The 15,331-nt window shown below is 39.7% G+C and overlaps 1 protein-coding gene across 6 annotated transcripts in view; it reads right to left on the bottom strand.

The window, feature by feature from the left end:
* Positions 1-15,331, bottom strand: part of VPS35L (VPS35 endosomal protein sorting factor like) — a 159,352-nt gene that overhangs the window by 70,314 nt on the left and 73,707 nt on the right. For 5 of the 6 annotated variants that reach the window (XM_024560480.3, XM_045195354.2, XM_024560482.3 and 2 more), the window contains 5 exons: positions 8,989-9,035; positions 7,673-7,784; positions 7,048-7,164; positions 3,458-3,511; positions 241-321 (listed from right to left, as the gene is read on the bottom strand). In XM_024560480.3, coding sequence (XP_024416248.1) covers positions 241-321; positions 3,458-3,511; positions 7,048-7,164; positions 7,673-7,784; positions 8,989-9,035 — 411 coding nt within the window. The remainder of the gene's footprint in view (positions 1-240; positions 322-3,457; positions 3,512-7,047; positions 7,165-7,672; positions 7,785-8,988; positions 9,036-15,331) is intronic. The other variant, XM_045195355.2, reaches the window with a different exon arrangement.

Below are 15,331 nucleotides of genomic sequence, written 5' to 3'. Positions count from 1 at the left end.
ATTTCATTTAGTTCTGACAACCACTCTGAGAGTAGGACTATTATTATTCCCATTTTATAGGGAGAAAACTGAGCCAAAACATTAAGTAACTGAGTAAAGGGTACATGGTAAGGATATGACAACTCTAGGATTCAAACCCAGGATTATCTGAATTTATGATCTGTCCCACACAACATGCCAATTTAATTCAACAGAATAAAATTCCCAACAGTAAGGAAATGGAAAATGCAAATCTGTTACCTGAGGGTAGGAGTCTTCAAATGCGCGATCTGGAGTCATATGCTTGATGACATCAGCCAAAACAGTATTCATTTCTCGTTTCTAATGCAGAAAATGAATGAAACCTCGATTAGACACTGAATGGTAGTTGTCGACCATTCTTCTGGGAGAAAAGAACTAACACTTTCAGAACAGAGCACACATTTTCAAGAAAACAGTTTTAAATATTCTATTCTGCTGAAAATATTATAAGGGGAAAAATACCACCCATATTATAGCCCTAAAAGTGGCTATGTCCACACCAAGTCAGGAGTGAAACACCATTCTCAAAGATTCTGCAGCATTATGATGTCACTGCTTTCCCTAAGTGCTGGTAAAATCATCCATGCCACTTTCTGTCCACTTGTCCCAGATCCATCTCCAGGTGCTGTACAGAGCAACAACATTATGGTAAAGAGCACAGACTTGCCCCCTACAACCCAATGCTCACTTTACTTTTGTCATCTGTAACAGGGTCAGTCAACCATAGCCCAAATCTAGCCCAATGCCTATTTTTATACAGCCTGCGAGCTAGGAGTAGTTTTCACACTCAAACCAAAAACACGGTATCACTTCATGACATTAAAAATTATAGGAGATTCAGCACTGGCTGGAGTGTCTCAGTGGATTGAGAGGTGGCCTGCGAACCAAAGGGTCGCTGATTTGATTCCCAGTGAGGGCACATGCCTGGGTTGCAGGCCAGGTTCCCTGGTGTGGGGCATGCAAGAAGCAACCACACATTGATGTTTCTCTCCCTCTCCTTCTCCCTCCCTTTTTCTTTGTCTAAAAATAAATAAATGAATTTTTTTTAAATAAAAATTATAGGATATTCAAATTTCAGTGGGCATAAATAAAGCCTACTGGCACACAACTGTGCTTACTCACATATTGTCTCTGCCTGCTTTCATGCTGCAATGGCAGAGCTGGAGATAATATGATCTATAAAATTCTCAAATATTTACTATCTGGCCCTTTAGGTAAAAAGTCTAGATAATGGAAGCACTGATGCCTCTTGGCAAGGTGGCTCTGAGGCTGCGTGGCTTACAGGTAAGTTTCCTGGCACACAGCATATGTTATCTAAATAGTTGTCATTATATTTACTCTCTTGTTTAATGCTCATTAAATTCACCAGCATGAACATCATTATTCCCATTCTTCAGCTGAGGAAGTGGCGGCTCAGAGAAGTTAAGTGACTTAGCCAGGGTTACACAGCAAAAAAAAAAAAAAAAAAAAAAAAAAAAAAATCTGACAACACCAGATTTTGGAGAAATTTGGACCCAGAGTTCTTTGGAGAATGTGCTCATTCTGAATCTGGGATAAGAAATATGCAAAGGAGGTGAAACTCCTTAGAAAGCAAGGAAGATATAAAAAAAAAACAAAAAAAAACAGAGCATGTCTGAGGACTCTGGAACCAACCTGAAAAGGTAACAACTGGACCAAAGTGGGACAACCAATCATCAGTAAGAATAATCAAATTCAAATATGTTTAAATCCATGAGTTGCTAAAGACACCTAGAGCAACTACAACTCATGGGTTACCTCTAGGGATTTGAGAAGAACTGAACTCTTATTCTAAAAACTAGTAAATAATGGACAAAACTGAGCAACAATACTACCTTTTCTTAGAAACTGTATCTCAGGGTAATTAAATACCTAGTGAAAGAGTCTCTCTTTATACAAGTATCCCAGACAACAGATAAATGGTAATAGCTCTGAATATCACCATTTTGCAACCTCTGATAAACTGTGATGTGCATGAGCATCAATGGCTGCTCACTTTATCAAGAGACAAGAGGATGGCATGAACATCCCAGGAAAAGCACCAAACCACCATCCATGGTGCCAAAAAAGACAATTTATATGAACTAACTGCTCATTTACAGGAAATACTAAAGGGCAGCGAAACATGCTGAATACCACCAAGGGATGCAACTAGCCAATCCAGACTGGGAAACTGCAGGACAAATAACCCAGTTTCTTCAACAAATAAATAACAGAGGGAGAAAAAAAAAAAGGGCGTGAGGAAAGGGAGGGAGGAAGAAAAGAGAAAGATGGAGAGAGAACTTACAGATTAAAAGAATCCGCAGAAGTCTTTTGAAATGTATGAACCTTATTTTAATCCTAACTGAACAAATAAAGTATTAAAAAATTTTAAAACAACTGGGGAATTCTGAACATTGACTAATTTTTAATGACATTAAAGCATTATTAACTTTTTTTAGATTAATATATTGGGATTTCACTTTAGAAAAAGGAATTCTTATATTTTATAGGTAAGATATGTGCTAAAATACTGACAGATGAAATACGATGTCTGAGATTTACTTCAAAATAATCCAGGAGAAGGAATAAAGACATAAACAAGGTGTCATAGGCTGGTCATTTCTGGGTGATGAATTTAAAAGAGGTAAGTTTGAAATTTCCATAATACATAAAACAAAAACTAGAAAAAGGAAACAAAATCAACAGAACTACATTTATACAATGCTCAAAATGAGGCAAAACCAGTTTCTGGAGTTAAAGGCCAGAAAGGTGGTTTCCTTTAACTTCCAAAGGCCGGAGGCTGTGAGTATAAGGGGAGCACAAAGGACTTTGAGGAGTGGGGAAAGGTTATTTCCTATTACTTAATCTGGACCATGATTACATGGGTGAATTTTGTAAAGATTCATTAGGCAGCACACTTAAGATTTTTCTGCATGCTTGCTACACTTGAATTTTTTAAAGTTGTTTAAAACAAATAACTCTGGCAATAGGATTTGAACCCAGATTTACCTGTTTCTAAAATCTCTGCTCTTTGACAAGCCCCTTATTTCCCAAACTGGGGTTGTAGTCTGGGCCTCAGGAAAGAAATGTCTTTGTGTACTTAGAAAATAATTACATGCAAGTCAAGTACGTTTGGGAAATGCTGCTTACTAGACCCCATGGAAAGTGACAGTGCATTTTAGCACATAAGCATCTAATGTATTTATAGTGGAAAAAACTGCATAACTTCTGCACAATACAGCATTTCCCAAATTTACATGGGAACATTTTTGTTACAGCACACACATTAATGCTCTGTCACACTATACAAAGAAGGATGAACTTTTTCTGAATTAAGAGTAATTACCATTGTAAAATGCCTAAGCTAGACTTATTCACTGTTAAAAACATGACACAAATGTAATTCTTTCCAAAACAATACCATAGCCACACATACCGTGAAATGCTTGCAGGTGTACTCTGTCCACACTTCGGCACAATTAATGTAGTCCTACAAAGAACAAATAAAAATGTCTACAATAAGAATACCAGAGTTGACCTTATGGCAGAAGCTCATCATGTACAAATCCCTTCAAGTGCTGTGACAATTAAAAGAACTGACAATTGATAGGAATTTCAAGAGTGGTTCATCTACAGAAAACTCTGGACCGCTGTATACAGAGTCTGGCCGAAGTAAGGCCTGCTTGAGTGTGGTTGGTAGGGTAATAATATGGGTGTAATAATTTATAGTTTTAATTTGAACATTTCACCTAAAATGTCATATCGTGTGTTTGGGTGTGATATTCTTATGTTACAGAATCACATGCTTATGATTTTGTAATAAAGAAGGGGCTTTTATTTGTGCCAGACCCTGTATTTTACCCTGAGAAGTGAGTTATATAAAAACCTAAGTTGCTTGAAACCGTGAACCATGAGAAAGAAGATACCTACTAAGCAGGGTTCCTCGTGGCTAACTGGGCTCAAATTTAAAAAACAGAGCCTAGCAGCCATTTCTACACAGGGGTCTCTCACACAAACTACACGTCAGGGAGAAGCCTACACTGAACTGCCTGCCTGCACTGTGTTCCTGCCATCTGAGCCAGCCTTTTATAAAGGAGTTCTAGGAATCCTATTTCAACCAATAGGACTGAGGCTTTCCTTACCCACTCAGACCTGTGCAGCTCCAGTCAACCAGTATGGCTCCATTCTAACCAATCAGGATAGAGCTATTAGGACCAAACAGCAAGAATCTGGAGTCCTCATTCGCATGAGGACAGACCAATCAGGGACCAGGGTTGGGGACTTCTGTCCATATATGCCAGCTCCCCCTGGGTCTGGGAGTGTACTTTCTCTTTCCACCAAAGACTGAAGACTACATTTCCCAAGTAGGAGCTGAAACGCCAAAGATGAAACACAGAAGATACTTCACTGGAACAGAGAGGAGCAGACCAGTGCAGGGGACGCCCTGTAGACCAGCAGGGAGCACAGCAAAGCTATCTAGCCAGAGAGGGGCCTGGCCCCAGAGCCATCAAACAGGCAAGGTGCTATTTCCACAGCTGTGCTGTGTCACACTTGAGCTGTTTGCACTAAATAGAGTTTCCTTCTTCACTACACCCTAAATTGGGGATTCCTGTTGGTGTTGAATTGACAGCAGCAAACTTTGTTTGACAAAACTAATTAGATTTCATTCTAGAACTGCTACCTCAGCCAGGATTAAAAAACAAACAAACAAACAAACAAACAAAACCCGGGGAGCTCAAAAGCAGCAGAGTTAATAGTGGGGAGGTCTTCACCACACCTCAGTGAAGAAACTGATGGCAGATCTGGCTGAAGACTTCAGCTTTGCCTAAAGTGTGATTTTTGCATGTTCTGAGAAAATATAGGCTGCCTGCCTTTAAAAAATAAACCGTTTGCCCTACAGAGGGGTCACGTGTATATGTTGTAAAAAGGGTAGGAAATCATAAAGGTTTCCGGTAAGAAATTATGTTTTAAATTCAAGTATGAGAGACATCTATGAAGAAGCAATGAGATGGGTACAGAAATGCCAGTCACCAACTTGTTAACACTTCCTGCTCCACTCTGGGACACATCCAAATGGAGAAAAAAATGGCCAAGGAATAATACAGTCTGCAAGTACCTGTTTTCCTCTGATACTTTAAGGAAAAGAAAGATGAAATGGAGAATCCAGCTACCTCTCTTTTTTTAAATTGTTGTTCAAGCACAGTTGCCTCCATTTTCCCACTATCACTTTCCCTGGCCTCACCCCCCCTCCCACATCCCACCCCAAATCCTTCTCCCCTTTGGCTTTGTCCATGGGTCCTTTAAACATATTCCTTGATGACCCTTTCCCTTCTTTCCCTCATTATCCCCTCCCCCCTCTCTTCTGGTTACTGTCAGTTTGTTCTCTATTTCAATGTCTCTGGAGAAACCAGTTCTCTCTCTCACATAAGAAAGCCAGGGCCCTGGCTGGTATAGTTCAGTGGATTGAGCACCTGACTGCAATCCAAAGGGTTGCCGGTTCGATTCCCAGTCAGGGCACATGCCTGGGTTGTGAGCCTGGTCCCCAGTAGGGGGCATGCAAGAGGCAACCACACCTTCATGTTTCTCTGCCTCTCTTTCTCCTTCCCTTCCCCTTTCTCTAAAAATAAATAAATAAAATCTTAAAAAAAAAAAAAAAAAAGAAAAAAGAAAACCAGGAACATTCTAAGGTCTAATTAGAATGCTAAGGTGAATGTGAAGTTAAAGACTGGAGAATACTGCTAATATGGGCTTTTGACACAAGGTTGCTTTGAAACACTGAAGTATAGGCACCATTAAGTCCAGAGGTTTTTTATTTAAATATACTAAATAAGCTGTTTTATTTAGTCAATCAGAGTTACATTAAATAAAAAATTCCAACACCTGGTGTTTAGTGAGGTTTTTTCTAAACCTAACCTAGATAAACGATTTTGTAATTGTTTCTAATTTTTCTAAATTATACCACTATCATCAATATACTATTGTAAATATGGTGATTAGCATGGGGTTTAAATTGAGATCATTTTAATATTTCCCTCTTGATAAATCATTGTATCAAATGCTACATATTTCAGTTATTTCTATATGAAATATAGAAATAAGGGTGGAGTCCTCAAGAATAGAGGTAGTGCTCTGAGGACTCCGGAGAACTCTCTCACTCTCTTTCTGCCATGTGAGGGGAAGAAGCTAGCAGTCTGCAATCCAGAAGAGGGTCCTCACTAGAATCCAACCATGCTGGCACCCTGATGTCAGACTTGCCCTCCAGTACTATGAGAAATAAATTTCTGTTGTTTACAAGGCATCCAGGTATATCGTATTCTGTTATAGCAGTCTGAATAGACTAAGATATGCTATTTGTAGCAGAGTAACAGCGTAGGGTATTGTGAAGTTTTATCCAGCTGGTTCTGCAGCCACAAAGACAGCCACTACCATCTTTCCCTACTGGAAACCATATAAATTGCTGGTATGTTGCCTACAAAAACAGTGAGGGACAAAACCAAACCTACAACATGATGGCTATTACTGCATGCACTGACATCAGTTGATCTGTCTTCACAAGACTTCCTGTACCTACTAAGTACAGGGAAAAAGAGGCTTTAGCTGTCTCCATTTCAAGGGACAAAAATGAGAATTCCCTGTTGCTAATTACTGGTGTGACTACTGACCTTAATTTAATAATATCCTACTAGGCTGGTACACTCAAATCCAAACACTACAGACTGCTGCATTTTAGATGCTGTTTGCAAAGTTACATGTCTTTAAAAGTTTCAAATATTTATAATTTTGCTCTCTTCGTGCATCTTGGGGCCTTAAGGATAAGAAATAATTGGGATACAAAAATCAGAGAAATACATCTTTAAAGCTATCAGTTCTCCATTATATGTTAACAAATAATACAACTGAGGAAGTTGGTATCTTAAAAAATAAAAAACATAGGTACAATTACCTAAGACAATTTTTTAAAAAGAAAGCGTATACTGCATAACTTGGACAAAAAGAAGTCAATCTAAGGGCAGAATAGTCACCCACCTGTGGATTCTTCAATTTAGTAATAACTTTCCAAGCTTCATTGAGAATCTGAAGTCGATCACCCTCAGGAGGATCAGCCAAGGCCAAGTTTAACCCCAGTGAGCGAAAAAGAAGATGCTAAGAAAAATACAAAACCACTATGATATTGGAGATTATTTAAAATCAGAACAACTTAAGGCTTAAGGCTGTCACACTGAGCTCATCTCGGGGCTAATCTTCCAACAACTTCTTTCTGAAATTCTACCACAAACCTTCACGAGGTAGATGGATACGGAACAATAAAGAGCTGGCTCCTTGTATTGGTCTAATTTGTGAGCCATAATATCCTGCTGGATGAAGTCTTTCATAAATAATGAGTGAAGATATCTTTTTAGAGATGTAAGACTAAATTCTTTTCTAAATACTTCAGAGTGAGCTAACTGTACAGATTTAGGATTCACACAAGAGACCTGACATGCTACAATTACATATGTCTAACCATCTCAATCTCAGACTCATCTTCCTGTTCTTCTCTTGTATTCCTGTTGGCCCAAGCTGCCCTAAAACCAGACTCTCTACCTCAGGAGATATCAGGTAAAAATACTGCCTATTTGTCCTACTGTTCAGCATTAAGTCAAGAGCCTACCTTAGGGAAGCCAGCCTCATTGCACTCTTTAATCATGCCAATGAAATCTATGGACCTGGTGGCGACGAACTCGGCCCGGAAAGCGGACATCACAGAATTTAACAGCAAGGCACTGCAAGACACACATGCCCACATCAGCAGAGCTCCCTGTTAAGAAAGTCACTTCAGCCCTGGCTGGTGTGGCTCACTGGATTGAGTGCCAGCCTGCAAACCAAAGGGTCACTGGTTTTATTCCCAGTTAGGGCACATGTCTGGATTGCAGGCCAAGTGCCCAGTAACGGGCACGCAAGAGGCAACCACACATTGATGTTTCTCTCCTTCTCTTTCTCCCTCCCTTCCCCTCTCTAAAAGTAAATAAAAATAAAATCTTAAAAAAAAAAAAGAAAGTCACTTTAATTTTAGAGCCTATGCTGCCGGGAAGGATGACAGATAGTCCTTTTTTAAAGGTTGGGGAAAAAACCCCAGCAACACTAGAGTAAATAGGCAACCTCTAGAGCCCAGGTGGCAAGCGCAAGGCCCGTGGGCCATCCACCTTGTTTTATCCGGCCAGGCACCTGTTTCTACCTAGCACCAGCGCTGAGCTCTCGCTTAACTGTTAAGGAGTGGTTACATTTATACAGTCCTAAAATAACATTCGGTCCCTTGAAGGCAACCGCGAGGCTGATGTGGCCACTGGTGAAAATGAGTTTGACACCCTTGCTCTAGAGACTAACATGGTGTCTTGTGCATATTGGGAACTTCATAAATGTTAAATTGACTTGATGAAAGGATCAAAGGGTAAATGGGCGGATGGTTGGATGGACAGGTAAGCAAGCAAGCAATCAAATCCATTTAAACAGAAGTAAAGTGAGCCTTCATTAACCTGGTATACTAATAAAACTAAAAATTAAGTAATAATATTGATCCAAACTGCAAACATATATCCATCCACATCTCTTATGAAAAGAACTGTTCTGGGACCTAGGGACATAGTGACTTAGAAACATCTACCACCAAAAGGAGAGACAGGAAGATAAGAGTTCATTTTCATCTTACCGATTATCATAGCCTCATGAAGAAAGGACTATTAATTATTAAACTCATTTTACAAGTAAGGAGAAATGGGGCACAGAGATGTCAAGTACATGATCCAAATTCACAAAACTAAGAGAGAATAGACTCAGGCATCTGAAGGCAGGCAACTGGATGCCAGCTTTTTGACCTCCATGCTGTCCTGTCCCTCCACTGGCCCTCTTGCCCACATACCCATATCCATTTCAAAAAACAGGAACCAACTCCAATTCCAACTCGTGACTTATGAATTTTAAAAGACTTACTTGTTTCCTAGCTTCTTGCATCGCTCCATCATCTCGGTTAGCAGAGTCTAATAATTTTAAAAAATAATAAAAATCATTGGGTTGGAGAACCTAAAGCAAACTTCTCACTGAGATTTCCAAAGTAATACTCTAAAATAAATGTAGCCACATGCCCATTTCCATAATTCTCACTGCCTGGCAGAGATGGGGAGAATGGGAGAGAAAAAAGTGTACTCTTTCTGGTATTTCATATAGTGGCTAAGAGCTGGGGCCCTGGCATCAGGCACACTTAGGCAAATATTGTCTTACCAACTACCAACAGCAAGACCTTGAGTCAGTCATCTGACTTCATTAAGCCTGGGCTTCCTTAGGCAGATGATACAGGTGGTATCATCCTCCCTGCAGGGTTACTAAAGGATGACGAGAGATGTACTGATGAGAATGGAAATTACTCCCCATCTCTCCTATGACTCCCCGGTATCCTCCCCATTGGTGCCAATGGATTCTCAGTGAAACAAATACTGGTCCAGTACTTGGTGCCCACTTTTCACATGGGGAGCACTTTGTACCCATCTTCTCACCACTCATGGCCATCCATGAGGCAAGCTCTCTATTCTCCCATTTCACAGAAGAGACACTGGGAGACGGAGTAGTGACGTGCTTTGGCCAAGGTGACACAGCCAGCTATGCCAGCTGGATATGACCTTGGCCATCTATCATCAAAGGCCATGCTCTTCACTACATTTCCACTCCACGAATTTTGAAGCATATTTTTGCCCTAAAAGGAAGCTAATGTTTTACCCATTGGAGTACTGTTAATGGCTTTAGACCTATCTTAAGACAATTACGTATCTTTTAAAGAGCTCCTGTTTTTAAAAAAAAAAAATCAATGAAAGAAGTATTCTTTGGGGTAGTAGCTTGGGAAGATTTTGAATGGCACAGGCAAGGTCACCCCTAGAATAAAAGAGCAGTTATTGACAAGGGCCACTAACCACACACCAGGTCCTGGGCTAAACACTTCATATACCTTTGTCATCACTCTTCATAATAGCCCTGGGAGGCCTGTGTAAATTATCTCCACCTTTACAGCAGAGGAAGCAAAAGCTCAGATAGGTTAAGCACTTCCTAGTTATTTTTATTCAGAAGGTAGAGTCTCTGAGAGGTGATTAGATCATAAGGATAGAGCTCTCATGAAGAGAATTAGTGCCCTTATAAAACTGACCCCCAAAAGTTCCTTTGTCTCTTCTGCCACGTGGGGACACAGCAAAAAGATAGCTATCTATGAACTGGTATGTGGGACCTTACCAAACACTGACAACATCTTGATCTTAGATTTCCCAACCTCCAGAGCTATGAAAAGTAAATGTGTTGTTTATAAGTCACCCAGTTTGTGATATTTTGTTACTGCAGCCCAAACAGACTAGGCAAAAAAATACAGGTACAAACCAATCACGGTGGTCTCATTCCCCCACCATTGGTATATTTAGACATTGACACATAACCCATTTCTAGCTGCTGTGACAGGGGCTTCAAGGAAAGATTTCCTTGTTCTTAAACAGAAAACCAAGGAACTAGAGACTCCCAAGTTTCTGCCTCTGGATGCAGCCATGTCTGGACATGATGCGTTAAATGGCTGCAGTCGCTTTGCTGCTATCTGGGGACAGCAGAGCAGAGATGGACAGAACCTGGCTGGCCCTGTACTTCTTATTCAAGAGAACACATTGAACTATTTTTGTAGGGCCAGTTAGGTGGTTGTTCACATGCAGACACAAGCACCTCAGCTGATGATAAAATTGCTGATGTCACAAATGGCTTCTCTAGCCCACTCATAGAGTATTTATATTTGAAAAGTCATACTTGAAGATCATTACCAAGGTGGTTCCTGTAAAAGACTGAGAAAGAGATACTGTGTATAATTATCATATTGATACTCCCCAACATACAAATAATCACTTATGGAACAATTTTAATGTACTAGCTACTATTGCAGGCACTGGGGACAGGGCAGTAGGAAATGAGACAGAAACCCATGCTCTCGTGTGGCTTGTTCTCTCATACACATGCATGCACATGTGAGTGCACAAACATGCACACACACGAAACATGCGTAAATGAACAAGATGTCTTCACCACCTCTGAAAAGATGAACTAGGGCAAATGCCAACATATGGACAAAATATTCTGGCCATTAAGACAAACAAATGCTTAAAATGTTCTCTTTTTACAAGAGATACACACATTTAAAACATTGTAAGGGCTCTGTTGTCATACAGAAATAGTTATAAGAGTCCAGGGAGCCAAATATTATGGATCTCAGGCAGGTCTCTCAGAGATTATTAATTTTTTTCTGAGAAGTAACAGGAATGATTATCTGTGGCAAAAACAAGGTAAACAACAGTTCAAACAAGACTGAGATCGAAACAAGTCTTTTTGGCTGAGAGAATCCACTGAAAAACTTGCAACTCAGCATACTAGTTTGCAGATACACAGCTGAACTGGAAGATTCATTAGGCCCCTATATGTCCTTTATTTGTACATTTAATTTTTAAAAAATATAAAAATAAAAAATGCTTATGGACAAAAGTTCATAAAATATTCCTGTGCATCAAGTACAATGTGAATACCCTCCCTCCCAACTCCTACTTCCTGGGTGGGGGTCATCAATGTTAACATTGCGGTGTTCAATCTTTCTAAACCTGTGTCTGTACCCTGTGAATATATTGCTTTTGTTGTAAAAACGTGATGATTTACATTGTTATTTTACAAAAATAGATAGTGATACATATTGACTGCAACTTGCCTTTTTTACTCAAGAATCTAGCATAGGCCTTGCTCCTTCCACGTTAGTACACACAAATCTACTTCATTATATTTAATGAATGAAGAATCCACATCAATAATATAACACAGCTCTTCAAGTTGCTCCTAAAGGATGGGTTTTTAAAAGCTTTTTATTTTGAACCATTTATAGACTCATAAGAAATTGCAAAAGTATCAGAGAGGTTGTGGGTACCTATTAGCCAGCTTCCCCCAAAAGTTATAGCTTTAATGAATATAGTGCATTATTAAAGCCAGGAAATTGATATTGTTATAATACAATTAACTAGACTATTTCAGCAGGATTTAGTCACTCATTACAGTGAAAGAAAAGGCTTTGCCTTTCTGACATTTCATTCATATGAATTTGTGGAACCACCATCATATTTAACTACTGAATTTTATGCCCTGGTTGGTGTGGCTCAGTGGATTGAGCCACAATTCACTGTCTGCTGGTGAACCAAAGGGTCACTGGTTCGATTCCCAGTCAGGGCAGGCCCAGTCCCTAGTAGGGAGGAACAAGAGGAAACCATACACTACTGTTTCTCTCCCTCTCTTTCTCCGTCCCTTCCTTTCTTTCTAAAAATAAATAAAATCCTTAAAAAAATTAAAGGAAAAACTCAGAATATTTAAAAAAATATTTAACTACTGAATTTTAAAGATTATCTTCAGATGGTTATATACCCACTTCAAAAGTAGAGGTAAAGAAAAATTGGGGCAGCACTGCATTTCTATTTTCTAAACCAAGATTAACTCATATGCAGCCCAGACTGCTCAATTTTTGTACTTCTGCTTTTACTAAAAAACCTTCCAATCAGTGGTTATAAATCCCATTTGAAAATGAGTATTAAATAACATGCACAACACCTTTTTATTCTTATTCTTATAAATAAAGCAGAAATGTAAAGGGGGGAAAATCATGAATTAATCTTAAGAGTTAATGCCCCTTCCCAAAATTCAGAGTTAATATAGCTCAAGTCTCATAAGAATAAAAATACTTCCATGTGAATAAAAAGAAATTATATACCCCAGGCATTAAAAGAAATTTATAATTTTTAATTTTATTTTTCTTTCTCTGGGGACTTTTTCCCAATTTGAAAAAATGAAAGAAAAAAAAAAAAACACACATTTGTGGGACATCTGGTCAGGATGGCTAAGTAGGAAAAACTATGCTCAGCTCCTCCCATGATCACACCAAATTACAGCTAAATTATATAACCACCATCACTGAGAAGCACCCGAAGACAAGCTGGACAGAATTCTTATAACTATAAGGATATAAAGAAGAAACCACATTAAGATTGTTAGGAGGGGCAGAGCCACAGAACAGGCAGGTCCCACACCCACAGTGAGGTGATAAGAGTAGGGAGGGATATCTCAGCTGCAGAAATCTCCCCTGAAGAGCAAGAGGATCCATCCCATACCAATGTCTCCAGCCCAAAGCACCAGTACTGGGAACGGGAATCCCCACATCTGGCTGAGAAAACCAGTCAAGTTAATACAAGAAAAACAAAGGGCTGAGGAAGACTAAGATGTGCACTCTTAATGGGCCATCATCCAAACTCACACACTCTAAGCTCCAGGGCATGGACACCAGCTCAAAAGACATACAGGACATACAGTGAAGAACAAAATTGACTAAGTTCAGGGGAAAGGCAGTAGGGGCAAAAGTTGGGGCAACTTTCTCTGGGGCCAAAAGCACTCAAAAGTACCACTATGCCTTTGTTCAGCTGTACTTTCACCTAGCCAGTCTGGCACAGGCAGGAGCTAAATCTGTGCTAACACACTTCACCCCATTCTGCTGATTCCCTGAGACCCAACCCCCCAACTAGCTCATCTGGCCAGCTTCTGGAGTCAGCCCCCACCTAATAGCATGTCTGCTGTAGTCTTGGCCATCCCTCACAGCCACTCAACCTGAGGATCAACCACACCCACAGATGTGCCAACAGCAATTGAGGCCCAAGTACAAAAAGAGAGTGGAAACAACCCATAAAAAGGAAATCCCTGGAACACCCAGCTCAAGTGATCAGGGAGACTGTGACACTGGATACCTTTTCACAGGACACCTTCTAATGTACAAAAGGCCACCCTACCAAGACAGACTGGGAGACACAAAAGCCTACCCACTACATACAAACAGGAGAAAGCCAAAATAAGGAAACAAACAAAAAAAATGTCCCAAATGACAAAAGAAGGACAAAACTCTAGAAAAAGAATTAAACAAAATGGAGACAAGCAATCTACCACATACAGAGTTCAAAACACTGGTTACAAGGATGCCAATGAACTTAGGGGAAGAATACATGCACTCAGTGAGAATTTCACAAAGAGCAAGAAACCATAAAAAAGAAATAGAAACCATAAGAAAACAGCCAAAAATAAAGAATACAATAACTGAAATGAAAAAAAATACACTTGAGGAAATCAGTAACAAATTAGATAAAGCAGAGCATCAAATCAGTGACCTGAAAGACAAGATAGTGGAAAATACCCAATCAGAATGAATGGTAAGAAGAAAAAAGAATAACATACTCAGGATTGTTTTAAGGGACTTCTTAGACAATATCAAGGATATTAACATTTGTATCATAGGGGTATCAGAAGTAGAAGAGAGAGCAAGCAAGGAATTGAAAACCTATTTGAAAAAATAATGACTAAACACTTTCCTAAACCTTGCAAAGAAAACAAACATACAAGCCTAGGAAGACTAGAGAGCCCCACACAAGATGAACCCAAAGAAGCCAATACCAACACACATAATAATCAAAATGTCAAAAGTTAAAGACAAAGAGAGAATCTTAAAAGCATCAAGAGAAAAGCAATTAGTTACTTATAATGGAGGTCAAATAAAACTGTCAGCTGATTTCTCAACAGATACTTTGCAGACCAGAAGGGACAGGCACAAAAATATTCAAAGTGATGAAAAGGAAAGACCTACAACCAAGATATTCTAACCAGAAAGGCTATTATTTAGAATCAAGGAGAGATAAAGAGTTTCCCAGACAAGGTAAAGCTAAAGAGGTTCATCACCATTAATCCAGTAAGACAAGAGATATTAAAGGCCTTTCTTTTAAGTGTAAAAGAAAAGATGAAAGATGTAAAACAAGGCGAGGGTCCACCCCCCCAGGCCAACAAAGAAGGAGGGGGGTGGCCGTGATTTGCTGTCACTCAGTGCACCTCACAGACCGATCAAAGGCTTGCCAAATGAGGTGGATTATTGGTACCAGCCTGGCAAAAATGTGCAGAGTAGACATTGAGTGCTGCACAGTGCTCTGAAGGTGTGGGCTAGAAACTGGGTACCTGTGATTATTGTAGTCCAGACTGAGCCCGTCCTTGTGGAACCACAGGAAAGAAAGAAAAGAAAAAACTGAGCCCAGCCCCCACTGCCTGCAGGTTTCAGAAGCCTGCAAAACCTGCTTAGCAGGTTTAAAATCAGCAGGAAGCCTTTTTTTTTTCTTCCCAAGGTAAAACAGCAAGACCTGGAGCTGTGAGAAAACCAGAGACTGATCCAGAAAGAAGTCAGAAGGAGAACAACAGCAGCTAAGAT

This window comes from Desmodus rotundus, chromosome 1 (assembly GCF_022682495.2).
Source record: "Desmodus rotundus isolate HL8 chromosome 1, HLdesRot8A.1, whole genome shotgun sequence".
NCBI lineage: Eukaryota > Metazoa > Chordata > Mammalia > Chiroptera > Phyllostomidae > Desmodus > Desmodus rotundus.
This window is presented reverse-complemented; position numbering and strand designations above follow the sequence as displayed.